This window comes from Colletotrichum scovillei (genome assembly GCF_011075155.1).
Source record: "Colletotrichum scovillei strain TJNH1 chromosome Unknown Contig00004, whole genome shotgun sequence".
Classification (NCBI taxonomy): Eukaryota; Fungi; Ascomycota; class Sordariomycetes; order Glomerellales; family Glomerellaceae; genus Colletotrichum; species Colletotrichum scovillei.
In genome coordinates, this window is record NW_023336262.1 from 2,036,162 (window position 1) to 2,059,498 (window position 23,337).

The 23,337-nt window shown below is 53.9% G+C and overlaps 9 protein-coding genes across 9 annotated transcripts; 5 read left to right on the plus strand and 4 right to left on the minus strand.

Annotated features, from left to right (window-relative positions):
• The first annotated feature begins 357 nt into the window (after window positions 1-357).
• On the plus strand, window positions 358-4,390 carry HER10_EVM0007021 (uncharacterized protein). The gene has a single exon (XM_035476588.1). The coding sequence runs from the start codon at window positions 1,147-1,149 to the stop codon at window positions 4,231-4,233; it is 3,087 nt and encodes a 1,028-aa protein (XP_035335060.1). The 5' UTR covers window positions 358-1,146; the 3' UTR covers window positions 4,234-4,390.
• Window positions 4,391-4,874: 484 nt separating this feature from the next.
• HER10_EVM0011147 (glycoprotease) lies at window positions 4,875-6,507 on the plus strand (the record flags this gene model as incomplete). The annotated part of the gene is made up of 1 exon (XM_035480585.1): window positions 4,875-6,507. Exon 1 carries the CDS (start codon window positions 4,891-4,893, stop codon window positions 6,505-6,507), a length of 1,617 nt encoding a protein of 538 aa, XP_035335349.1. The 5' UTR covers window positions 4,875-4,890.
• On the minus strand, window positions 6,396-8,028 carry HER10_EVM0002704 (proteasome component PRE2). The gene is made up of 2 exons (XM_035472406.1): window positions 7,727-8,028; window positions 6,396-7,646 (listed from the first exon to the last, which is right to left on the minus strand). Exons 1-2 carry the CDS (start codon window positions 7,865-7,867, stop codon window positions 6,927-6,929), a joined length of 861 nt encoding a protein of 286 aa, XP_035334737.1. The 5' UTR covers window positions 7,868-8,028; the 3' UTR covers window positions 6,396-6,926.
• Window positions 8,029-8,674: 646 nt separating this feature from the next.
• HER10_EVM0004466 (cyclin-K) lies at window positions 8,675-10,125 on the plus strand (the record flags this gene model as incomplete). Its single annotated transcript, XM_035474110.1, has 2 exons — window positions 8,675-9,139; window positions 9,205-10,125. The coding sequence occupies 2 exons, from the start codon at window positions 8,675-8,677 to the stop codon at window positions 10,123-10,125; spliced, it is 1,386 nt and encodes a 461-aa protein (XP_035334875.1).
• A 344-nt stretch (window positions 10,126-10,469) lies between these two features.
• Window positions 10,470-11,976, minus strand: HER10_EVM0002506 (dihydrouridine synthase; the record flags this gene model as incomplete). Its single annotated transcript, XM_035472213.1, has 5 exons — window positions 11,881-11,976; window positions 11,734-11,812; window positions 11,577-11,679; window positions 11,191-11,515; window positions 10,470-11,109 (listed from the first exon to the last, which is right to left on the minus strand). The coding sequence occupies exons 1-5, from the start codon at window positions 11,922-11,924 to the stop codon at window positions 10,470-10,472; spliced, it is 1,191 nt and encodes a 396-aa protein (XP_035334724.1). The 5' UTR covers window positions 11,925-11,976.
• Window positions 11,977-12,257: 281 nt separating this feature from the next.
• HER10_EVM0000723 (phosphoribosylaminoimidazole carboxylase) lies at window positions 12,258-14,412 on the plus strand. Its single transcript, XM_035470492.1, has 3 exons — window positions 12,258-13,207; window positions 13,258-13,911; window positions 13,966-14,412. The coding sequence occupies exons 1-3, from the start codon at window positions 12,370-12,372 to the stop codon at window positions 14,286-14,288; spliced, it is 1,815 nt and encodes a 604-aa protein (XP_035334594.1). The 5' UTR covers window positions 12,258-12,369; the 3' UTR covers window positions 14,289-14,412.
• A 1,630-nt stretch (window positions 14,413-16,042) lies between these two features.
• Window positions 16,043-17,705, plus strand: HER10_EVM0002725 (uncharacterized protein). The gene is made up of 2 exons (XM_035472426.1): window positions 16,043-17,415; window positions 17,498-17,705. Exons 1-2 carry the CDS (start codon window positions 17,012-17,014, stop codon window positions 17,598-17,600), a joined length of 507 nt encoding a protein of 168 aa, XP_035334739.1. The 5' UTR covers window positions 16,043-17,011; the 3' UTR covers window positions 17,601-17,705.
• Window positions 17,706-17,813: 108 nt separating this feature from the next.
• Window positions 17,814-20,690, minus strand: HER10_EVM0007301 (succinate dehydrogenase). The gene is made up of 4 exons (XM_035476860.1): window positions 20,285-20,690; window positions 19,762-20,204; window positions 18,468-19,691; window positions 17,814-18,412 (listed from the first exon to the last, which is right to left on the minus strand). Exons 1-4 carry the CDS (start codon window positions 20,327-20,329, stop codon window positions 18,193-18,195), a joined length of 1,932 nt encoding a protein of 643 aa, XP_035335080.1. The 5' UTR covers window positions 20,330-20,690; the 3' UTR covers window positions 17,814-18,192.
• A 697-nt stretch (window positions 20,691-21,387) lies between these two features.
• Window positions 21,388-23,085, minus strand: HER10_EVM0012440 (succinate dehydrogenase iron-sulfur subunit). Its single transcript, XM_035481836.1, has 3 exons — window positions 22,402-23,085; window positions 22,159-22,310; window positions 21,388-22,104 (listed from the first exon to the last, which is right to left on the minus strand). The coding sequence occupies exons 1-3, from the start codon at window positions 22,760-22,762 to the stop codon at window positions 21,784-21,786; spliced, it is 834 nt and encodes a 277-aa protein (XP_035335452.1). The 5' UTR covers window positions 22,763-23,085; the 3' UTR covers window positions 21,388-21,783.
• Window positions 23,086-23,337: the final 252 nt, after the last annotated feature.

The window sequence follows — 23,337 nt, forward strand, 5'->3', positions numbered from 1 at the left end:
GTTTCGACATGGCTAGCCAGCCAGTCACTGACTTGTTCTCAACTTTGAGATATCAACTACAGAGTGAGCAGTTCAGCTTTGGAGTTGACAAAACCCGGCCCGGGCAGCGGCATACAATTGTCTCGGGTCTCCACTCCTTCGGCGACTTTAGGTGCGGAAGATGATCCATTAACGGCGGCAGGCGTACGGACTCGGTGAAAGGTGAATCTACCTACACTTGTATCTGGCGGGAAATCTATTAATAAGACCAGAGTGGCATACACAGTATGTATGCGTCTTCAGCCACACCTCGTTCAAGCCACAAGGACAGGTTCATCGCAAGCCACCCACACTTGCCACGACTTCCCCAAACTCACTCACTCCAACCACACACAGTGATTTGGCTCATCGTGGTTCACTGAATGATATGATTCGGCCACGCGAGATGAGCCAACACTCTGTTCATGGATGTCCTGCATGCCGCTACATCCCGCAGAGCCGTCCTGCCCTCCATGTAACCGCGGCCAAATGAATGGCCAGCGTTGCGGTTGCCTGTGCAGGCCCGAGAGCTGGCCAGCGCCTCCACGGCCAATCAGAAGCTCGAGATGTCCAACTGGGCGCCTACCTCATACTGCGAACTGCATCGTCCAGCCAAACATCGCGAGGCCTGGCCGTGACCCATGAACTCAAAGCCGCCGCGTGGTGATTCGGCCCTAGTCATATAATGAAGCTACCTGCTCCTGCCGCGCCATTGACCTCCTGCTTGTTTCGTGTTTTCAGATGTAGTTGAACGAATCTCGGTGGGTGGCTATCCGGTTTCCCTTTTTTTGTTCATTGTGCGCCTATTCACGACTCACAGCCGAGTATTCCATGGGCGAGAGTTTGTTGTCAATCATTGTAGCACTTTCTTTGAACCTGTCGCTCTTTCCCTCTTTGCTTCCTTCCCCAAAATATCCACCAGCATCTCTATCAAAGCCACGCCTTTGTTCCAGCTTGACACCCACCTCGACCAGAGAAGCCTTTCGGTGATTCGTTCATTCTTTCTCATTCAGAATTTTTTGAGAGGCTCGAAATCTTTTCATCCTCATCGAATCAGTTTATTACTTCGACTTACACGCATTGTCCCTCAAAGTTGCGTTCTGAGGTTTCCGAGCTTCCCATATCAACATGTCCTCCAACGGGGCCACCGTGCCTCAACGGCAGCCATACGATCACCGGCATGATAACGAGAGAGAAGACTGGGAGGAGTGGGAAGATGAAGATGTGGTCACCCCAATTATGGACGATGACCAAGAGCTCATCATGGACAAGACGGCCGCTCCCAGTCCCCTGAGACCAAACAAACCGGCTTCGACGAGATATTCACAGCCACGGTATTCAGTTCAGAAGTTGAGGCGTCTCAAGTCCCGCCAGCGGCAAAAGGCGCAGAACGCCAAAGCAGGGATCAAGGTGGTTACAGACATGGCAACGTTGCGACAGCAGCAACAGGCACAACCGAGCCGGATTCCTGATCTCCAGCAGCCCAAGTTTGTCGATGCAGCAGCACTGAGGGCCCTTGAGGGGTCACCTAACTCTGCGTCAGTCGGCAACTGGAACTGGCTGAAGATGAAGAAGTCGGACCCAAACGCAAAGTCTCCTCAAAGCGCTGGCCGCAGCCCCCTGGAGCAGGACCTATCCCCAAACGACCGCCCGATTGTCATTGGCATCGCGTTGCCGTCAGAGATGGCCGACAGAGAAATCAGCCCCCAAACAGCCATCATTGAGACACCGCACGATCTGCCGCCGAAGTATACCAATAAGCCTACCACGACGGGCAAAGCAGACACTGTCACTCCATTGACTCCCTCACAACAGAGATCTGTGTGGAGCCCAGACACACCAGATACCACCTCCCCTTTCCAGTCACCACATCGCACTTCCAGCATCTATTCTCAAGCAACTGGCCTTGGTGTTGGTATTGGTATTGCCCACGACGCCCCCCCTGTTCCTGCAGTGCCTTCTACCTACAAACGACAGGAAAGAGTAGTCAGCGTGGTCCTCAAGAATAGGGACGATGAGGACGACGATGGAGGCAGCCCATGCACCTTGTTTGAGGAGGATGGGACGGCCTCGAACCGACAAAAGCCAACAAAGGCCAAAGAGGCATCAAAGAGCCCAGACAGCGCGGCAACGCAGACTCGTGGTTGGTGGGATCATATCACGACACCCTTTCTAGAGAGGAAGAGTCCTATTGTCCCACCTCAGAAGAGTGAATCACAGCCAGTCAAATCATCAGCGCATGACGACTGGTGGAGTGAAAAGGGCGCCAGGGTCTCGGTCTCGGAAACAAAAGCCTTGCAGCCTACGGTATTCAAGCCACAAGAAGTTCAACAGGTTATTGTTCAGCGACCAGGCCTTCCAGCATCTCCAAGACCATCACCACGCAACATAGAGGCGCCGATAGTCAGAGTTCCCACTCCGAGAAGGACCCCATCACCACTCATGGACAGACGGGATCCTTCACCCGCGTCGTCTTCTCGGTCAGCTACTCCACGACTGCAGCCCAGGTCAGAGAAAACACAGCTAGCCGAACCCAGCCCAGCTCCCTCAGAGCAGCCCCCCCCATACTCTCCTCCTCCTCAGCAGAAGGCCGTGCGATACCGAGCTGTCTTCCCTGCGGGCCACCCTTTGCAGGCACTTTATCCCCCATCTCCGGGACCAATCTCGCCAGCCATTAACGGAACAATGAGTTCCCAAGGCGGCATCAACATGACCGACATACCCTTGACACCAGCGCCGAGAGGCAACAATCCTGCTCCTGGGCAGCAAGGCCGCCTTCCAGAACGATTCGCTGGCACGTTTGTGCCGCCGGAACACTTCCTTGCAGCAGAAGGGAACGGTCATCGCGTTGAACGACAGCGTCGTCGCCACGAAAAAGAAGAAATTGCAGCTCGCAAAGCTGGAGGCTTCTGGAAAGGCCGTGGCCGCATCCCGGCGAATGGATGCTATGGTCGCAGTGGTCGTGAAGGTCGAAAGAGAAGACGCATTTGCCTTGGCATATGCGGAGCCAGTCTTTTCCTCAGCATTCTCATCATTGTTCTCTGCATTACCCTCATCCCGCGAAACCACACCTCTGCACCAGTTGACAGCATCTTTCTCAACCTCACAAACTTCCCTCCGATGCCAACTGGGGTTCTCTCAGTTGTTGGCCCGGACAACACAGCCGCTGTCACCGGCTGCAGTAGCCCTTCGACTGTTTGGAGCTGCGCCCTTCCCAAGGAAGAACAGGAATCTGTGGCCCCCAACCGTCCCAACCAGCCGACTTTCACCATGCAGATCCAGTGGGATAACAACACTCGCAATCTCTGGAATGTGCCTAATGGTGAACCCCCACGGCCCGGATCTACCTCTGGGAAGCGCCAGTTGAACCTCGGCGGCATCATAGCTAGGGCTGGGGCGCTCATCAAAAGACAGAACCCAGTTTTCACACCCAACCCAGCCCCTCCTTCCTTTGAGGAAATGTACTTCCTCGGAAACACAACCGACGGCATTGTCTCCAGCGAGAAAGCTGGCGAACCGACTCCATTCTATCTCAGCATCCTCAAGTCCGCTAGTGAAACCGTTGGCCCCAACGCTTTGGGCAAGCGTCAGAGTTCGGAAGACTCTACCGATGACTTTGGCATCAGACTGCCGGCCCCAGATCTCGAGGCAGATGGCACTGGAGCCCCCGCACAGCTCTTCCCTCATGCTGTCCAGCAGCCCGTGCGGCTTTATGATCGCGGCCTCCCGACTGAGCACTACGGTTTCTACACCTACTTCAAGCGCACCATCTACCTCAAGTCCGTCACTACCCTCAACGGGACTGAGGGCGAGAGCAATGTGCCGCTCGACAAAGACGGCGGATCCCGCAGGAGCGAGGCCAAGTTCCTTGTGACATGGTCTCAGACGCGTTTCCTCGTCCAGATCTGGACCCGCTCGGCGAACACCACGCAGCTCCTTACCAACCCCGGCACCATGCCTTACCCCGTCACGATCAAGACGGACACCCACGGCGGGGAGTCGGGCGAGAAGTTCGTGTGGCACTGGCCCGTGAATGATCGCCAGGGCATCGATACGAGTACACCGAAGCTTCTCCCCAATGATATCGGCTTTGGGGGAACGACTGTGAACCCTCGAAAGGACAAGAATGCTTCCTTTGGCGGTTTCGACGGTGGTACCGGCGGCTGCCGCTGCGAGTGGGTTAATTTTATTGCCAGGAGGGACGGCGGTAACTAAAGATGAGGAAAACTTTACGGAAATTCATGATAGTTGAACGTCGGCAAGGATATAAGGGCCGACTTGTATATGAACTCTAACAGGATCTTGGAGTTGGAAACAGGGATGACATCAGCATTATTAGCATTACTACAATTGCATGGTTGGTAACGGGAGGAAAAGGATCTCAAAAATGCATGGCAGCTAGAATCTGCACAGTATCTTAATCATTGAACTCTTCAATATGCTTTTATTGCAAGCAAAAGTACATGTGTGAGTAGGTTCACTAAAGAGGAATTTTCGTGCGCAATACGTCCCGAGTGTTCCACGGCAAGGGGTGGTCTCCACCAATTCCAGCAATAGCACCGGCGTAAAAGAAGGAGATAAGTTCATTGGAGTTCTCTTGAGTATTTCGTAGTAATTGAATGCCATCTAAAGGCTCAGCTCTCTCAGTAGAGTCTCAGTAGAAGAAAGAAGATTGTCTTAGGGGCTGGGAATACACCAGGCGTTGCAGCTTGGTTTCCATGGGAAGCGTGTAAGTCGGTGAGCCCTCGGTGAAGACAACCGATAAGATTACGTTTGATAAGATAAGAGCTTCCTGAACTTCTCATCATCGCATTTGTCGCCTTCCTCTCGCGAAGCACTCCCCAACACCTATATCCACAGCATGCTCCCTCAATGCGCTGCTCTTCCCTCACGATCTTCCAAAGATGGCGCACTCCGTCTCATCACCTCCGTCGAACAATCAACGGTAGCGCAGCAGTGGCCCCGGCAGCGCATGTGCGGCCGACACCCTTTCGACAGCAAAACCAGCTCCTGCGCCGGCACCAGTACCGAACTCTTCTAACCCTCGCAATCGAGACCTCGTGCGACGACACCTGCGTCGCCCTCCTCTCCAAAGACCCCGGTCCCCTGGGCCGCGCGACCCTCCACTTTCACCGCAAAATCACATCCGACAGCACGGCCTACGGCGGCGTCTACCCGCCCGTCGCCCTACGCTCCCACGACGCATCGCTCGCGCCACTCGTCGCCGAAGCCCTCTCGTCTCTGCCTCCAGCTGCCTCCGAGGAAGAAGCCTGGAATCACGATGACAGCAAGTTGATACAAGAAGGAGGCAAAGGGGGAGGTCGCTCTCTCGCAGGAGAGCTAGGGCCATCAAGCAACAACACGCTCACAGTCGCCGGCACTCTGCGCCAGAAACCCGACTTCGTGACGGTGACCCGCGGCCCCGGCATGTCCGCGAACCTCGCCTCCGGGCTCTCGACGGCGAAAGGCCTCGCGACAGCCTGGCAGGTCCCCCTCCTGGCCGTGAACCACATGCAAGCCCACGCCCTCACCCCTCGCCTCGTCTCCGCGCTCGCCCGCCATGATCCGACGACATCTGCAGCGTCCTCATCCACCACCGCCTCCTCCTCTCCGACAGTCGATGTCGCCGCTGCTATAAAACCAGAATACCCCTTCCTCACTCTCCTAGTCTCCGGCGGCCACACCCAGCTCGTCCACTCCCGCTCCCTCACATCCCACCGCATCCTCGCCTCCTCCTCCAACATCGCCGTCGGCGACGCCCTCGACAAGGCTGCGCGCCACATCCTCCCGCCGGACATGCTAGCCTCCCACGGGGACGTCATGTACGGCGCCCTCCTCGAACGCTTCGCCTTTCCCGACTCCTTTGTCCCTTCCTCTCCATCATCGCCAGATCCCAAAAGCCAGCAAGGCTACGACTACGAATACACTCCTCCCCTCCGCCGCGTCGACGAAATCACGCCGTACACCGCTCCCCCGCCCTACTCCTGGACCCTCCACCCTCCCCTCTCCGCCTCCCGCGCCTTATCCTACGAGTTCAACGGCCTAGGCAGCGAGGTCCGCAAAATCGCCACCTCAAAAGGCGACTTCATGTCCGTCGACGAACGACAGATCCTCGCCCGCGCCACCATGCGCCTCCTATTCGAGCATTTGGCAACTCGCATCTTTCTCGCTCTTGCCGCCGAGCCGGAGCTGAAAGACGCACTGAAAACACTCGTCGTGAGCGGCGGCGTAGCGAGCAACCGCTTCCTCATGCACGTACTACGGAAGATGCTCGACGTCCGCGGATTAGAGCATGTAGAGATCACGGCACCCCCGCCGGCGTTGTGTACGGACAACGCGGCCATGATTGCATGGACCGGCATGGAAATGTACGAGGCTGGCTGGGAAAGTTCACTTTCCGTACATCCCGAGCGCAAGTGGTCGATTGACCCGTCCAGCGAAGAGGGTGGGATCCTGGGTGTCCCTGGGTGGAGAAGAAGAGAACATTAAAATCTTATGATACCCCTTTTTTGGTTTTAGAATCACCTGTAACAACAATGTAGAAGAAGCGTGAGAATGAACTTGTATCATAATCTAGTGTACAAGTTACACAACACCTGCACTCTCCCTTGAGAGTGTAGACGTCGAAAGGGACAACCTGACAAGCCATGCTCGATTCCGCGACTGCGCTCGATTTGCCTGTCATAACCGTTCTATTCATTCGTGTGCGAGGTAGTAAAATCTTCTTGTCTCCTAGCACGTCATAGTGATAGGTGGGATATATCGCTCTGTCCCGGCAAAAGCGGCACTGGAGCGAGATTCGGTCTCGGGCTTTCGCCTGGAGACTGGCTGAAAGCGGGATTCTGGAAGGAACCCCACGACACGTATGACTTCAGCGGCACCAAATCACTGTCCTTCTCCACCGACATCTAGTCCAAGTCGGCAGTGACGTTGGTGAACTCGCCCTTCTCCAGCTTCGTCTTCCAGAAGATGGGATTCGTGTCGTTGAAGCCGTGCTTGACCCAGCCCTCCTCCTTGACGTGGTAGAGGTTGATGAAACCACCAGAGTAGGCGTCACGGTGCGTAGCGGCAAGAATACTTCGGCTACCAAGGTCGAGAGCTTCCTGGTCGGTCAAGTCGTAGCGGTACTCGGCGTCCAAAACACCGTAGGCGAAAGTCTGACCACTGCCGACACAGAAGAGGTTGCCAGGCAGACGAGTGCCGTCTGAATCGACGTAGTACAGCGCGGGGCCTTCCTCCTTCGTAACGCCGGCACACATGGTGCCCATGCTGAGGCCCATGCCCTTGTATGAGTAGACGAGGTTGGCGAGAATCTTGGACGCCGCGGCGACGGAAATGCGGCGCTTGTGGCGGAGTTCGTGCAGGCGGCACTGCATGCCCAACCATGCAAGCCAGTACTGACAGTCAGCGGCACCGCCGGCCATGGTGCCCAGGAGCACTGAGTTGATCTCAATGACCTTCTTGACTGTTTGCGAGGCAATCCAGTTTCCGGCAGTCGCACGGGAATCGGTGGCGACGATAATGCCGCCTTGGAAACGGAAGGCGAGGGTCGTTGTGCCGTGGGCAATCTTGATGGGGCAGTCGGGGTTGGCTCGGTCGTCTGTTGCTGCGCGGAGCCAGGAGGAGGGCTGGATTGAGGGGTTCAACATGTCAGTCTGATGGTGCATCTCAGGTTCAAACGGAAATCCAGTCAAGAGGTAGAACTCACATGTGCGACGGGGGGCATAGCAAACTTCAATGACAGCGGCGGCGCTCCACCCAGGAGCTCAAGGTCCTCCTGCTCATCGTCTCTGAAGGTGTTGTGTTGCTCGAACGCCGGGCGGCTGTACTTGGCCACAAGGCTGTCCATCTCGGCGGTCAGCGGGCGGGGTAGATTGTCGAAACTATTCGGTAGGTAAGGGGTGATGAGGGTTAGAAGAACTTATTCTGAACGGGCTCTCGTTGATGTTCGTGGGAGTGTTGGGCTTGGTGATAATTGGAATGGGGGATGGGGTTCTTTGACGTTGACTTGGGGAATAGCTCAGGCAGCTCCATGCTCGCGTCACGGCCAGCTTCAGCAAGGGAAAGTGCGTACCAAGCTGATTGATGCCTTGTTGCCTGATTCGGAATGGGCGTCTGCTGCAGGTACGAAGACACCTCAGCACCAAGGCCCGTGTGTGCCTCAAGCTTACATAAGGTGCCTCCTACCTCGAAGAGCGATAAGTTAGCTTCCAGCGCAAGCCATGGATAGTAACGTGCCTAGTATAAGTCATTTCAATGCTTCCTGTCCTCAAAACCCGTACAATCCATAAATACAATGAATTTATTGACTTTTTCTTCTTTCTCAAAGGTCAGAATTCGGGGGTGTTCAAACCGAGCAGCCCCCCTCTACCTGACCTGAATACCTAGGTATCTACCCTCAATCTACCCATCCGATGTATCCACTTGCTACCTTAGCCAGAACTCGCAGGGGTCTAAAGTGATCACGTGGATCTGTTGATAAGATAACGCGACTCAAACAGGGTCGAAAATCCACCTCAGCTAAACCAAGGAAAGCGATTCCACCATCATCCAACACTACCACTTGCGACGGCGAGCGCCATTTCACCCATGATCAGTCTCTCACATCAACTCTTACCAATCGCCGACTTGAAAGTATCACAATAATTTCGCGGCGATGGCTAGTATCGATCGCTATCGGCCTTCGAGAGAGGCCTACCAGCCTCCCACGCTCCCCCCGGGTCCTCCTCGACCAGACCGGCAATCCAGATCTCCCGGGCGTCGTCTTGATGTGCCACCTGCAGTTCCATCTCCCCCGACACATTCATCGCGGACCTCGCCGCCGCGCCCTCATTCTCAGCGAGACACGCGCTCGCCTCAGCGGTCAAGGGCGCAAACACCAGGACCTCCGCCCAATCAGTGGTACTTCACCCCCGACGAGACCTTGAGCACACCGAGTATTCTAGATGGCATTTCACCGGCAGAGGAGCGCCTGCGACGCGCAAAGGGTGTCAACTTCATATATCAGGCCGGAGTTCTTCTCGACCTGCCCCAAATCACCCTTTGGGTTGCAGGTGTCTTCTTCCACCGGTTCTATATGCGATACAGTATGGTTGAAGAGAAGAACGGCATCCACCACTACGTGAGACATATCTCTGCTCAATCCCCAGTCTAAATGCGTTCGTGGTTGTGTCTTATAAGTGTCAGGCACAATCCGCACTTCCCAGGTCCAAACGGGGGACCGAAAAAGCTCAAGCTGAACCAATGCTGACGGAATCGGTTGAACAGAACATTGCAGCCACTGCGCTCTTTCTCGCGAATAAGACAGAAGAAAACTGTCGAAAGACGAAGGAAATTATCATCACAGTGGCAAAGGTCGCCCAAAAGAATCCCAAGCTCATGATAGATGAGATGAGCAAGGAGTATTGGCGGTGGAGAGACAGCATTCTCATGTACGAGGAGTTGATGCTGGAATACCTCACATTCGACCTCATGGTGGAGAACCCTTACCAGCGTCTCTTCGAGCTTCTCGGTCAACTCGATATTGTTCACAACAAACATCTGAGGCAGTCAGCTTGGGCGTTCTGCAGCGACGCCTGCCTTACCTCCATCCCTCTACTGCTCGAAGCACGCGACGTTGCCATCAGTGCCATCTTCTTTGCCAGTATACACACACAGCAGAAGATCGAAGATGTCAACGGCGAACCGTGGTGGAGGGCACTGAAAGGAAACGAAGAAAAGTGTGCCAAGGCCATCGACATTGTCCGACAGTTCTACACTGAGAACCCGCTCCGTAAACAGAACCCGTCACTGCCATCACCAGCTTTTGACCTGGCCAATACTAGACAGCCAAGGGATCCGATGAGCCAGGACGCTCTCTCGTCTACAGCAGGCACCCCTTTTGAGCTGGATAGAGGAACGCAGAGCCCAAGAGCTAGGGCTAATGGCCGCGATGACGTCACTAATACTGAGTCTGGCTCGCAGGCCACGCTTAAGGAGCCAGAGAGAGCGAATGGCAATAGCCTGGCGTCTCCAGGAAAGAGAAAGGAAGTTGACTCGGATTCTGAGGGCAGAGAACAGAAGCGGGCACGACTGTCCGATGAAGATGAAGGGGAGGTTTTGGACTAGGAGCTCTAGCCTGTAACATTGTAATAATTCCACGGACCACGGGCGTTGGAGGTCCATCGCATTTTACGGCGGGTATTCGGACAGAGGGTCGACAGGCGCAAGATGACGCTTATGTACCATAGTGGTCACTCACTTAAGGCGGCTTCAAGCGTAAGCATCTTGGTATGCGCAAGAGTCACAGCACGCTTTCACAGAGACACGGCGTTCCAAGGGTGGTAGTTTGACAGAGGTCATGGCGCAAGCGATGCTTTGCAAAGGTAGGGGATACCTTAGCAGTGATTACAATTCATAGCGAATTCATCCTAAAGTCAAAGGATATTGCTGCAGATTGAGAGGGTAGTAGTTTATGGTATATGAATTGTTGAGCTACGTCTCGGCTCTCGGCGAAGTCCTTCCGTCCTGCCTGTCTTGCGATTGATCGCATCATCCAAGAAATCTATCACGTCCACCATATTTTCGAGAGCGAGTAATGCTGCCCTCTCCTGTCGATTCAGCAAAGCACGCTTATCCGGCCCCATACCTGGCCCACACATCTCGTGAAGGTGATGCTGAACGAGCTTCACTGGCATCGGGGCACGAATGACGTGGCGCATGAAGCATTCGACAGCCTCCCACGGACAAGACTCGAAACCAGCGTAAAGAGCAGGGTTTGCGAGGATACCCCGCGCAGACATAAGACCTGCCAACTTGGTGCCACTGGGGGTGAAGTCCGTATGGCCATTGTGGCCGTTGATCAGTGTCGGTTCCAAAGGTTCTTCTGGTGCTTTGGATACCGTCGACAGGGGTAGCGTGGCCATGGAGAAGACATCGCCAGATAGAAGGATTGGGAGCGTGTCACCGTATTTCTCGAGGAGAATGCCGAGAGATTCGGTGTTAATAGGGGTGGTGGATGCAGTGTGACGGGTACGGGGGTGGATCGTCAGGAAGTCGATATTACGGTTCAGGGGGTTGCCAATCACGGTGTCGATGAAGTCCATCGTCTTCCTAGTCAGTGAAGCATGAGAGTCAGCGGAGGATGGCTGCCGAGAGAATGTGAGCAGGAGCTCAGGGTTAAGGTGCACTCACCTCAAGTCCTTGTGCACACGGATCTTGACGCTGACGCTCCTCCCCTTTGGACTGTCGATATCCCGCTCCTTGCCAACATGCCAGCCGTCACTAGCCAAGCGTTGACGAGTCTCGATGACCATATCTCGCACGAGTTCACGCTGCTCCATAAGAGCGGCACCAAGAGTCTCTGCGCAAGCCCATGACTGTGGGCACCCGCAGTTGAGATCGACACCGTTGACAAAAGGGGCGGCAAGAGATGATGAGCGGGCGAGCTCGAGAGGGCTGTTTGCGCCAAATTGAACTATCGTGGGAGGCTGAATTCCACGGGTGGATATTGTGAGATCTTTGGAGAAGAGTCAGACCGTGGTAAGGTACTGGGGCGAGGCGCAGGGGAGTCAACGAACCACTGTCCCGGGCAAAGTTATTGCGGTTGAACTCTTTCGACAGGATCATGGGTGTCCAGCAGAGATCGGTAGCATATTCATGAACGGTTTGACGGAAAGCGAGCTATGCGGTGATAAGTCAATGGCCTCCTTCACTGAAATATCAGAGTTGAATCACCTTGCTGTATCTCACCATAGGGGCTGAGACGTTCAGAAATCTATCTTGACTCTTGGCAGCATCGAATATTTTCAGGGGACTGCGTAAAGTCATATGTTGTTAGCCACCTTGACTCATGATGAACAAGAAGTGGAATTCAAGACCTACTGTGTTCTATCTGAAAGAGTTCCATTATAGAGGTCGGCCGCCATGGCGACAATCTGGACACCCACGAGAGTGTGTGGTATGATGCCCGAGTTGAGATGAGAGTGTGCTTGAGTCGGATTAGGACGCACTCACAACGTCGAAAGCGCCTGCAGTGAAGAATTACAGAGGTTCTTAGTGGAGCAGGGGGGCCCTGTGGCATCAAACCTAGATGGGCGATCCTCACCTGGGCTGTCATAGTGGGGGTGGGGTTCTCTTGCGACGATAACGGCGGGGTGATTTTTCACCGCCTGCCCAATGGAGCAGAAACCTGTAAACTTCCTGCGTCAAAACTTTGCTCTACCCCAGCCAAGTGCTTGCATTTTTGAGTCGTTTCTTCCCTCGGGAAACACTCTCTCTACCCTTCTTTTGATCTGTGCTATTGTTCCGCTCTAACTTGCTTCTCCTCACCTTCGCACCCGCGCTATTATAGTCGCAAAGTCGATCCTCACAATGGTCAAGAAGCCCGTCATCGGCCTCCTTGGAGGTGGCCAGTTGGGCCGAATGTTGTGCGAGGCCGCGGGGCCCCTCGGCATCGATATCGCGATCCTGGACGAGGCCAATTGTCCTGCGAAGCAAGCTAACCAAAACAGCCGGCACGTCACCGGTTCCTTCAAGGACCCGGCCAAGATCAGAGAACTGGCCGCCATGTGTGACGTCCTCACTGTCGAGATCGAGCACGTTAACACTGAGGTTCTCGAGGAGATTGCGACCCGCGGTGTTATCACTGCTCCAGGCACCGTCAAGAAAGTACCCTGTCACCCCCATTGGCAGACTCTGCGTCTGATCCAGGACAAGTACTTGCAAAAAGAGCACTTCGCCAAGGGTGGTCTCCCTATTGCCCCTCAGATGGCCATTGAATCCGGCCCTGCTATGCCTGAGAGCCTCACAGCCGCTTACAGGGCATTCCAATTCCCATTCATGCTGAAGGCGAGAAAGGGTTCCTATGACGGCCGTGGTAACTTCAAGGTTAGGGGCCCGGAGGACTACGAGGAGGCTATTCGGACGATGGGCAAGCTCTCACTCTACGCTGAGAAGTGGGTACCTTTCGAGATGGAGCTCGCCGTCATGGTTGTGCGGACTGAGGATGAGGACGGCGAGTTGAGAAAGGTTCATACTTACCCGGCTGTCGAAACTATCCACGAGGAGAGTATCTGCACCAAGGTGTACTACCCACCCCGCCAAGTCAGTGCGGATGTATGTGAGAAGGCACGCCAGGTGGCTGGGGATGTTATCAAGACGGTGAAGGGCAGAGGTGTCTTCGCTGTTGAGATGTTCCTGCTCAAGGACGGTCAGTTAGCAGAGACTACAAGACTTGAGGATCAACTAACTTGGTGATAGGCACAATCACCGTCAACGAGGTTGCTCCTCGTCCCCACAACTCGGGCCACTGGACTATTGAGGGTGTGCCCTACATGTCGCAGTACAAGGCACAGCTCCACTCCATCTTGGACATGCTCCCGCGATCTATCAAGTTGCAGCCTCGCGTCTTCGGCGCTCTGATGCTCAACATTCTCGGCGGTGCGCGTGAAGACTCCCACGAAGAGTTGGTCGACCTGACCACATCCTTATACGATGACAACATGGATGTGTTCCTCCACCTCTATGGCAAATCGTCCAAACCTGGCCGCAAGATTGGACACATCACCGTGACGACTCACTCTGCCAACTCCAGCTTGGAGAGGCTAGCAGCGCCTCTGATTAACGAGGTGAACTACATGCGCGAAGCGCGACTTGATGCTGCCTCAGACCAACTCCGTCTGCAAGAGTCTCCTGCCAAGAAGACCAGCTCCCGCAACGCCGATAAGCCCTTGGTTGTTGTCACCATGGGTTCTGACTCAGACCTCAAGGTCTTGAAGGGTGCCTTCGAGATTCTTGAGCATTTCGAGGTTCCCTATGACCTTGACATCACTTCTGCTCACCGTACGCCCCATCGTATGGTTGAACTTGGAAAGACCGCCGCGCAGCGAGGCATCAAGGTCTTGATCGCAGCTGGTAAGTCTACATATGTCGATCGGCCCTTTGGAGACATTACTAACATCACCAAAGCCGGCGGTGCTGCCCATCTCCCAGGCATGCTGGCATCCGAGACAACTGTGCCAGTGATTGGCGTGCCCGTCAAGGCCACTCATCTTGACGGCCATGACAGCTTGCTGAGCATCGTGCAAATGCCCCGCGGTTGCCCCGTGGCAACGGTCGGCATCAACAACTCCACCAACGCTGCCCTCCTCGCTGTCAAGATTCTCGGGTCGTCCAGCCTCGAGTACCAGCAAAAGATGGCTCAGTACATGAGCAACATGTCCCGGGAAGTTGAGCACAAGGCTTCCGAGCTGCAGAGTAAAGGATGGAAGGCGTACCTCGAGAACCAATGAGGGAAAATGAAGAGATTTTAGTAGCATGTGTGGAACTTCACTCCACGTTTGGGCAGCATTGATTGATACCAGCAAAGGCGTACATAGGAAAGTTAGAAAATAACAAATAAGGGGCGGTCACCACAATATCATAAATGCTTGGTTTCCGGGAAAATGCTTGGTTTCCGGGATAATGCTTCGCTGCCGTACTGCCACCTTGGCTGGTGTGAGAAACGGGTTGTTTCGTCAAACGATTTCCGGGGAGATGCATAAGGACTTGCGGCTGAGACATGGCCCAACGTTTGGAAGACGGCGTGGGTTATCGCTTGAAATAAGACCCGGGGTAACTGTGAGCCAACACCTTGAACTCTGAGAAATCGCCTGCCGATTGTTGTGTTGTGCAAATGACTTCTTACTTTGTAGACACTCCTATGGTGTCTCCTAGGTCTGATGATGATGGTTGGCATGACTGGCGGGGCATCTATTACTTTCTTGCGGGATTTAGATATCGAAAGGAACGGCCAGAAACACTAGGAAATTTCTCTTCCCGCTCGGAAGGTTACGGTTTAAGTCTCAAAATCAATGATTCCATCGATGATCGCCGGGTCGCCCAGAAACACACTGTTGGGATCAAACCCACCTCATGCTACGGATCTTCACCCCGATTCCTCTTTTCACTTGACTTTGAGCCACTTACATTTTTTTTTGCCAATAATAGAACTTGCTGAAGACGGCCTCTTCCTTGTGACTCGCAGTCGATTGTCATGCCCCAGCACACCTGGCACATGCAATACGAGAAGGAGCTGTCTCAGTCAAACGTGGCGATCACTGACTGTCTGACTTCTATCAAGGAAGGAACCTCCAAACACATCAGAGTACTGAGTATGTGGCAAGGACGAAAAGGCAAAAGCGAGGTAACTATGATATACGACAGGAGCCTGCCATGGCTGATGTCTCAGTGCGACGGGTATGATCTCTCCCCGCGTTCTGACCGACGTATGTCCTCGACCTGGACAACGTGAGGGTCAGACAAGCGGCCAAACTGGACAGGAAGAAGGGCTCGATAGACTTCTTGGACACTAACTCTTACACATCAAAGGAAGAAGGAATCAGCCGCATGCTCGGTGCTATTCATAGCTTTTGCATGTTGCGAGGCTTGGTGCCCGCTTGTCGATCCCGGTATGGACATCCCTCGCAAAATACGAGATGAAATCCCTTCGAACAACTGTCTAACCTATGACTTGATTGATGTCATCAATTTTGACTACCAAGCGGTGAGCGAAATCTCTCATAGCATGTTACAGCAAGCTGCCTGAACACACCTGCGGTGACATTCCTCCAAACGGCGGAAGGGGTTTGTGGGCTCTCTCAAACCATGTTTGTTGGTTCCACACTCTTGAGAGTATCGCACACACTTGGCAACTTGGGTATTACGTGAGTATCCAAGGTGAACCCGTCGATGATTCTGGTGAATGACTTCGGAAAATGTCCCGGCCGAGCTAATGCCTGCTCTGATACCACTCGCTGAGGACCCTGCTCGCCACAAGGCGCATCTCGCAGCAGACGGACTGATGCATCGCCCTGATCTTTTTGATCCGAAGGACCGGATGCGACTTGAGAAGCGAGTTAGAGATCACCGGTCCAAATCTATCCGCGGAGACCGTTCGCTGACAAGGTGGTCCAGATCGACGCCCTCCTGAGACAAGCGCCTTGGCAGGAATATGATAATCTGGGGCCTCGACGGGTTCTACCTTGACGTCGCCTCACCCCGATAACTTCTTTTGATAATTAGGCACTGGAGAGCTATCGAGAGTTTCTGCAGATTAATCTAGACGACATCGAGAACATCACCACTATTTCTATGCGCAAGTCTACTTATGAAGGTCCAAGCTTGTGTATTGTGGGAGAAGACTTCATTATTCATCGAGGACAGGATCGATAAGTACCACAACCCGCAGAAAACCGTTTGCTGCCCTATTCCGTCGCTCGCATATCTTTCTCAAGCTGAAGGGTATCACGAACAAAGGTCGTGTGTCTGTATAACCCTATGGGACCCCGCAATCCTCTCCATTCATCCCTTTGATCCTCGGGAGCGAAAACCTGCTAACCTTCTTGCGGCACTGTGGATGGAATTTGAGCTGTTCGAAAACAGCCTGAAGAGTAAGACATCGTCTTCACGGCCGATCCTAGATCATCAGAGAGCCGTCCACTATGGACTACACCTTGCGGCTTGATCCTGCGGCGCGTACTATGTCACCAATTCTCAACCGGATGCGCTCATTATCCCATTCATCGCAGCCCTGGGATGATCTGCACTTGGGTCTAGCATATCTCTTCCTCTCTTGGCAATCACACCAAGAAGGCCGAGGTGACCACCAATTCGAGGCTATCGTGGAATGAACTACCAAACCGGGGCTGCGTGTGCTGAGGCTGGGCAGGGCGAACCAAGCTCGCCTGCGGCCGAGAGAGTCACAAACCTACATGTGCTAGTGCCCGTCTTCCCGTCTTGGTAGCTACCCTTATGACGGAGATCGGAGAGCTCACCGACCCGCACAACCTCAAGGCAAACTTGGGGACATATATAGCAACCTTGATGTCCAGCTTCATCAGAGACTTTGCTACTGTGCAAGTTACATCACCCACTTTACAACTGCCCCTCTGTATCTCAAGCTACACCAAACAGCAACCGCAGAGATTTCGATCATCTTCATCACCAAAGGCCACCACGCAACCAAGTAGTCAAGATGCTCACCAACAACATCCTCACAATACTAGCCATCGTCGGCCTCTCAGCCGCCCAGATCCAAGTCCCGCCCTCCAACGCCGCCGATTGCCCGCGAACCATGTGTCTCGACGGCATCAACCCAGAATGCGGAATCCGATGGGGCGGCTGCTACGATATGTGCCAGCCGCAAATGAAGCCCACCATGCCGCCTTGCAAGTCCACGCTGAGTAAGTCGACAATCTCGAGGACATTCAAACCCTCCTTCACGAGGCCAACCCGGCCCAGCCTGCCGCCCACGCGCAGCCCGACAATCACTCGAGCACCGCCCAGCTTGACTACTTTACCCACGACGGCGGTCGACAACTGCAGCACGCGTAGCGTGTGTGTTGATTACATCAACGAGTGCGGACAGTGGTATGGCGGGTAAGTTTTGCTTCTTCGCTTCTACTGCTTCATGGATGAGTTATAGCGTGTCATGTTTGCTAACTTTACCGTAAAAATGTAGATGCCACGCCGACTGCAAGCCCTGGCCGTCGTACTCCAAGCCTTTGTGCACACCCACGTCCAGCTTGAGTGTTGACCCGTCCACGTTACCTACCGATTACTAAGGACGCTCGTCAACGCCATCGGGTTTATGAATGGGATGAAAGAACGAGGAAGCGGTCGAGACGACGTTTGACGAACCTGTATCATGAATAGATGATTTCCTTCACAGTACATATCAGCTACTAGGCCTCAATAAGGGTACTGCAGTCTCTTACACGATGATACGGCCGTTGAATTAAGGACTTCTGCAACATCCCGTAACTTATGTTGCAGTTCCTCTGTGCCTCACATGAAGTTAATAGCTCAGTACTATCCGACGAAGAGTCATGGCACACAAGATAGCCAGCCCTAGTGTAAGTCTTTGAACAAAATGAATTTCTCCTCCTACTTTACACGTTTTTAACTCCAGAGCCAAAGCCCAAAAGCCTGCGGTGTATGCACCAGCCCTAATAGCCTGATTCCAAGGGGTCCAGGTAGCGATATCCCCCACGCGGCTCATCCACGATCATTAACTAAATTGTTGTCGTGGTATTACGATTGCCTTTGATATTGCCTTCCGCCACTCTCTGACCCTCCCATCGTCTTCGTCTTCCCATCTCCTCGCATAACCGAATTTCCTTCTAACACCCGACACCGGTTCTAATCATAACAGGTTTAGTACACACGCTTGAAGGGAGGAACAGCCTTGCACTCGTTCTCGTCCAGAGTGTTGGCAATAACGCCACGGTAGCCGAGGTCGACCTTGCCGTGGGGGTTCTTTTGGAAGGAGAGGGTGTGCTTCATCCAGTTGACGTCGTCACGGTCGGGGAAGTCCTCGCGGGCGTGGGCGCCACGAGACTCCTTGCGAGCGGCGGCGGAAGTGGCGGTTTGGGAACTATTCATCGTTAGATAAAATCTCCATGAAAGGAAGAGTGTTGAAGGGAACTTACGCGCAGGTCAACAGGTTGCGGAGCTCAAGGGTCTCAACCAAGTCAGAGTTCCAGATCATGCTCTTGTCCTTGATGGAAACGTCGGGGAACTGAGCGTCAATCTCGGTCATCTTGCGGACACCCTCGTCCAGAGACTCCTGTGTTCTGAAAACGCTGACCTCAGTCTGCATAGCCTTCTGCATAGACAGACGAACGTCGGAGGTGGTTCTGCTACCCTCGCGCGTGCGGACGTCATCCAGAGTCTCAATGGCCTCAGCACCAGCATCAGCAGCCAGAGGCTTGTGCTTGGTACCAGGAGTAAACTTATCACGGATGGTGTGGGAAACAGCACGGCCGAAGACGACCAAGTCGAGGAGAGAGTTGGCACCCAGACGGTTGGCACCGTGGACAGAGACACAGGCGGCCTCACCGCAGGCGAACAGACCAGGGACGACCTTGTCGTTACCAGACTCGTCAACAGTGATGACCTCACCGGTGTACTTGGTAGGAATACCGCCCATGTTGTAGTGGACGGTGGGCAGAACGGGAATAGGCTGGGTGCGAACGTCGACACCAGCGAAAATGCCGGCAGTCTCGGAGATACCGGGCAGACGCTCGTGAAGAACCTCGGCGGGCAGATGGCTGAGCTGCAGGAAGATGTGATCCTTCTCCTCGCCAACACCACGTCCCTCGCGGATCTCCATGGTCATGGACCGGGAGACGACGTCACGGGAAGCAAGATCCTTGGCGGTGGGGGCGTAACGCTCCATGAAGCGCTCACCCTCGGAGTTCAGAAGGTAACCACCCTCACCGCGGGCTCCCTCAGTGATCAAGCAGCCAGCGCCGTAGATACCAGTGGGGTGGAACTGAACGAACTCCAAATCCTGGTTAGGCAGACCAGCACGAGCAACCATGGCCATACCGTCACCAGTGCAGGTGTGGGCAGATGTGCAAGAGAAGTAAGCACGTCCGTATCCGCCGGTGGCCAAGACGGTGTGGTTAGCAAGGAAACGGTGCAGAGTGCCGTCCTCCTGGTTGTAGGCGACGACACCGCGGCACTCGCCATCTTGCATAATCAGGTCGAGAGCGAAGAATTCGATGAAGTAGTTGGTGTTGTGACGGAGAGACTGTCCGTAGAGAGTGTGAAGAAGAGCGTGACCAGTACGATCCTCAGCAGCGCAGCATCTGTAGGCCTGTCCACCCTTGCCGAACTTCTGAGACTGACCGCCGAAAGCACGCTGGTAACTGTGAAGCGAGATATGTCAGCATCTGTCTGGAATCAAGATTTATCTGGGCCTTCTTTTTTTCGACTCACATCTTGCCATCCTCAGTTCTTGAGAAGGGGCATCCGTAGTTCTCAAGCTCGACAATGGAGGCGGGCGCCTCACGGGTCATGTAGTGAATAGCATCCTGGTCACCGAGCCAATCTGAACCCTTGACGGTATCGTACATGTGCCATCTCCAGTCGTCCTCGTGCATGTTTCCGAGGGCGGCATTAATGCCACCCTGAGCGGCGACAGTGTGACTTCTGGTAGGGAAAAGCTTGGAGATACAGGCAGTGTTGAAGCCAGCCTCTGCAAGACCGAAGGCAGCACGAAGACCAGCACCACCGGCACCGACAACAATGGCGTCGTACTCATGGTCGACGACGGGGTACTTGCTGGACAGGTAGGGTGAAGCCTCCTTTGCGCGGAGATGCTGGTTCGCGTAAATCCGCGCGGCGGATCTGGTCGTGGAGAATGCGCGCGCCTGCGAGAACTGAGATTGCCAAGTATTAGTTCTACTGTTCATGCCGAGGCCGCATCTAAACGCAGGACCGGATCAAAGGAGCGACGTACAGCAGGCTTAGCAGCAAACCTCCTCAACGCCATTGATGAGGCCATGATTGATGTGTACACTATCTTGCAGTATCAGTATGCGTTTCGGTCGCGGTTGTACGTTCTATCTCGAGTTGCGGGAGGCGAAGGGGGCGAGGTGATGATGGCCGGAGATGTTGGGTTGAAAGCCGCTCGTGTGTAACCGGGTGGATGGATAGATCGGTACTGACCGTTATCGGAAGACGGAAGAGAGAGGAGAGGTCAAGCCTAGAATTGCAGAGTTAGCAAATTGGTACCAGATGTACCTGGAATCTGGGATACTGACCGTCGAATTGAATTGGTCTCCAAAACGAGGTGCGGTCTCTAGGTGATGAATAGACCTCCAACCAGTGTATGGAGAAAAGTACGGAACAAACCACGGCAAACCTCGCACACGTCTTCTGCAATAAGTCAGCTCGGCACCTCGGGTAATCACACTGTTGGTGATTGGTTGAAATAGCTATGGCTAGTGGACTCACGCCACAACCACAGTCAAGCCACAGTTGGTTTCCGGGGCAGAGTTCACATGCAAAGTCCCGTCAAATTCCGAGATCGATTCCGGGGTATCATCAGTGCGACCGGATGAAAGCTTAGCCTTCGTTGATCAGCCGCCCGAAACTCGAGGTTCTATTCTTGTCAGACAGGCAATGAACCAAAGTCAATGTCTCTGGTTGCGATCAATTGTTGATTCCATATTTTGGCATTTCCCTTTTCCCTCTGATTGTCAGTTTGTACGTCGAATTGTGTAAACTACGGGTGCTCTTTGCCCGTTCCCGAGCGGCATTGCCGAGGTGCGGGTGGAACTGGGTCTCTTTGTCGATGGGGAGGAGAAAATCCATGACTTCACGACGAGAATCGCCCATCGTCAGCAGTTCTACTTTGCCACACTTTCACACAATGCAGAGCCTCGGTAGACAACCACAGTTTCAACTAAAAGAAGAACGTGACTCTATACCGACAATTGAAACGCCAACCAATTAGACTTTTCATGTCTTCAACACAATAATGCGACTTGATCAGGCGCAACGATCTGCGCGGTTGCTGCAAGACCAATTGACCCACAATAACTCTTGCGCTGCAGAAGTGAAGTGTTGAAAATAGTAATTTAGGGTTACTCTAGGTATCTGGTATGGTAAAGCCACCCCGTTGCACAAACAATTCGCCCGTGGCGACTCACTAGTATCGCGACCTCTGCGTCCTCTTCAATCGGCTCGTTCCTAAACGTGCCGCGCCAGTCTCGGGCATAGGCCTGGCCTCCCATCTCATCGCTCAGGCACTTTCAGACACAGGGCCAAACTCCTATGAGTTACTGCGGGCTAACGAAAACAAAAGAAAGCCTGAATTCAAAGTCCCCTTTTAGTGTGTCCAAGGAGTTCAAACTCCAGCCATGCTCATAAAGTACACACTACCTAGTATACAGCCAATATCGCGCCGCCCAAGATTATGACTCCAAACGTAGACCCCGCAGCTTCTATAGCTTCTCAAAAAGCCATCTGCTTCTTGATCTCGGCAATAGCCTTGCCGGGGTTCAGGCCCTTGGGGCAGGCACGTGTGCAGTTAAGAATCGTGTGGCAACGGTACAAGCTCATCGAGTTGTCGAGTGCAGCCTTGCGCTCGGCCTTCTTCTGATCGCGAGAGTCGGCGAGCCAGCGGTAGGACTGGAGGAGGATGGCGGGCCCCAGGTACTCCTCAGAGTTCCACCAGTAGGACGGGCACGAGGTTGAGCAGCAGGCGCAAAGAATGCACTCGTACAGACCGCTCAACTTCTTTCGGTCGGCGACGCTCTGGCGGTATTCCTTGCCCTGTCATAGAGGTTAGCTGGGATCATTCGAGATACTGCAGTCTGAATCACGTACATCAGGGGCAGGAGTGTCTCTCTGGAGGTAGGGCTTGATTGAGCGGTATTGCTTGTAGAACTGGGTCAAGTCCGGCACCAAGTCCTTGACGACGTAGGTGTGAGGCAAAGGGTAGACCTTGACGTCTGAAGCGTTCTCTGAAGGGATACGGCCTTTCGTTCTTGTTAGCATTGAATCGCCGTGAGTTCTTTCAGCAGCTTGCAAAGCCAGGTGGCTACAAGGGTGCTTCAGGAGTCAACGTACAAAGGCAAGCGAGCGTGTTCTGGCCGTTAATGTTCATGGCGCAGCTCCCGCAAATACCCTCTCTGCAACTTCTGCGGAAGGTAAGGGTAGGGTCCAGCTCGTTCTTGATTCGAATCAATGCATCCAGCATCATGGGTCCGGTCTTGTTCAGGTCCAGCGTGTACTCCTGCATCTTGGGCTTCTCGGTCGGCGTGTCGGGGTTCCAGCGGTAGATGGTGAACTTCTTCATCTTGGGCTCCTTTGTCGCAGGCACTTGATCGCTAGGGGTAGCCAGGCCACGGCGAGGAATAGTGACGGCAGGGCGGAAAGCAGCCTTGGTGGCCGAGCCCAAGACGCGGGTGGAAGAGCGGAGAGATGCCATTATGGCGGTTGGTTTTCGTGTGCTGCTGGACAGGAAATGGAGATGAATGAATTGATTGTTGACACACCGAGTGGAAGATGAGCGATTCCAACGAATTGGCGGGGCGCGGTGTGGGAAAGCTGCGATTCACCGTAGTATTATCCTTGGTGGCGGTTCAGAGTGTAGTGGAAGACATCATGGAAGTTTGCTTCAATCCCTCGGTTATTGTGTCGAAGCGGCCGGAGCAAAAAGGTGGGCCCTTTGGCCAATCACTGCTGAGTGATTTTAAACCACATTTCTATTGCCGCTTTTGACCTCAATCCCGAGCTCTTACCTTGTGCTTCCGGATAAATGCTCAGCAAACCGACTCGAAGGTCCAAAACCCCCCATTTGAAAGCATCTTCAATGTTGTGTGAGTACTATATCGATGTTCAAATCTCCAGACTACCTTACTTCGCTGCATATTTCGACAATCATATCTGTAAGGCACATCCGGACTCCCGGCTGGTGATGACTTAAAGCAGCGCACACCTCATTCCCCCGGTTTTCGTGTGGAATAAACCGGCATCTTGGACCGGGAGCAGCTGAAAGCTGAC

What these genes read in the sequence shown, in the direction of transcription:
- HER10_EVM0000723 (XM_035470492.1), top strand. Translation starts at nt 12,370, where the DNA reads ATGGTCAAGAAGCCCGTCATCGGCCTCCTTGGAGGTGGCCAGTTGGGC. An exon ending in GATGTTCCTGCTCAAGGACG is followed by an intron (nt 13,208 to 13,257) that starts GTCAGTTAGCAG and finishes ACTTGGTGATAG; the next exon opens with GCACAATCACCGTCAACGAG. An exon ending in CAAGGTCTTGATCGCAGCTG is followed by an intron (nt 13,912 to 13,965) that starts GTAAGTCTACAT and finishes ACATCACCAAAG; the next exon opens with CCGGCGGTGCTGCCCATCTC.
- HER10_EVM0007301 (XM_035476860.1), bottom strand. Translation starts at nt 20,329, where the DNA reads ATGGCCTCATCAATGGCGTTGAGGAGGTTTGCTGCTAAGCCTGCT. An exon ending in AGAACTGAGGATGGCAAGAT is followed by an intron (nt 19,692 to 19,761) that starts GTGAGTCGAAAA and finishes CTCGCTTCACAG; the next exon opens with TTACCAGCGTGCTTTCGGCG. An exon ending in CGCAACCTGTTGACCTGCGC is followed by an intron (nt 18,413 to 18,467) that starts GTAAGTTCCCTT and finishes AACGATGAATAG; the next exon opens with TTCCCAAACCGCCACTTCCG.
- HER10_EVM0002704 (XM_035472406.1), bottom strand. Translation starts at nt 7,867, where the DNA reads ATGGACAGCCTTGTGGCCAAGTACAGCCGCCCGGCGTTCGAGCAACAC. An exon ending in CTATGCCCCCCGTCGCACAT is followed by an intron (nt 7,647 to 7,726) that starts GTGAGTTCTACC and finishes CCCTCAATCCAG; the next exon opens with CCCTCCTCCTGGCTCCGCGC.
- HER10_EVM0012440 (XM_035481836.1), bottom strand. Translation starts at nt 22,762, where the DNA reads ATGGCATCTCTCCGCTCTTCCACCCGCGTCTTGGGCTCGGCCACCAAG. An exon ending in GAACACGCTCGCTTGCCTTT is followed by an intron (nt 22,311 to 22,401) that starts GTACGTTGACTC and finishes CAAGAACGAAAG; the next exon opens with GCCGTATCCCTTCAGAGAAC. An exon ending in GAGACACTCCTGCCCCTGAT is followed by an intron (nt 22,105 to 22,158) that starts GTACGTGATTCA and finishes CCTCTATGACAG; the next exon opens with GGCAAGGAATACCGCCAGAG.
- HER10_EVM0007021 (XM_035476588.1), top strand. Translation starts at nt 1,147, where the DNA reads ATGTCCTCCAACGGGGCCACCGTGCCTCAACGGCAGCCATACGATCAC.
- HER10_EVM0002725 (XM_035472426.1), top strand. Translation starts at nt 17,012, where the DNA reads ATGCTCACCAACAACATCCTCACAATACTAGCCATCGTCGGCCTCTCA. An exon ending in TGCGGACAGTGGTATGGCGG is followed by an intron (nt 17,416 to 17,497) that starts GTAAGTTTTGCT and finishes GTAAAAATGTAG; the next exon opens with ATGCCACGCCGACTGCAAGC.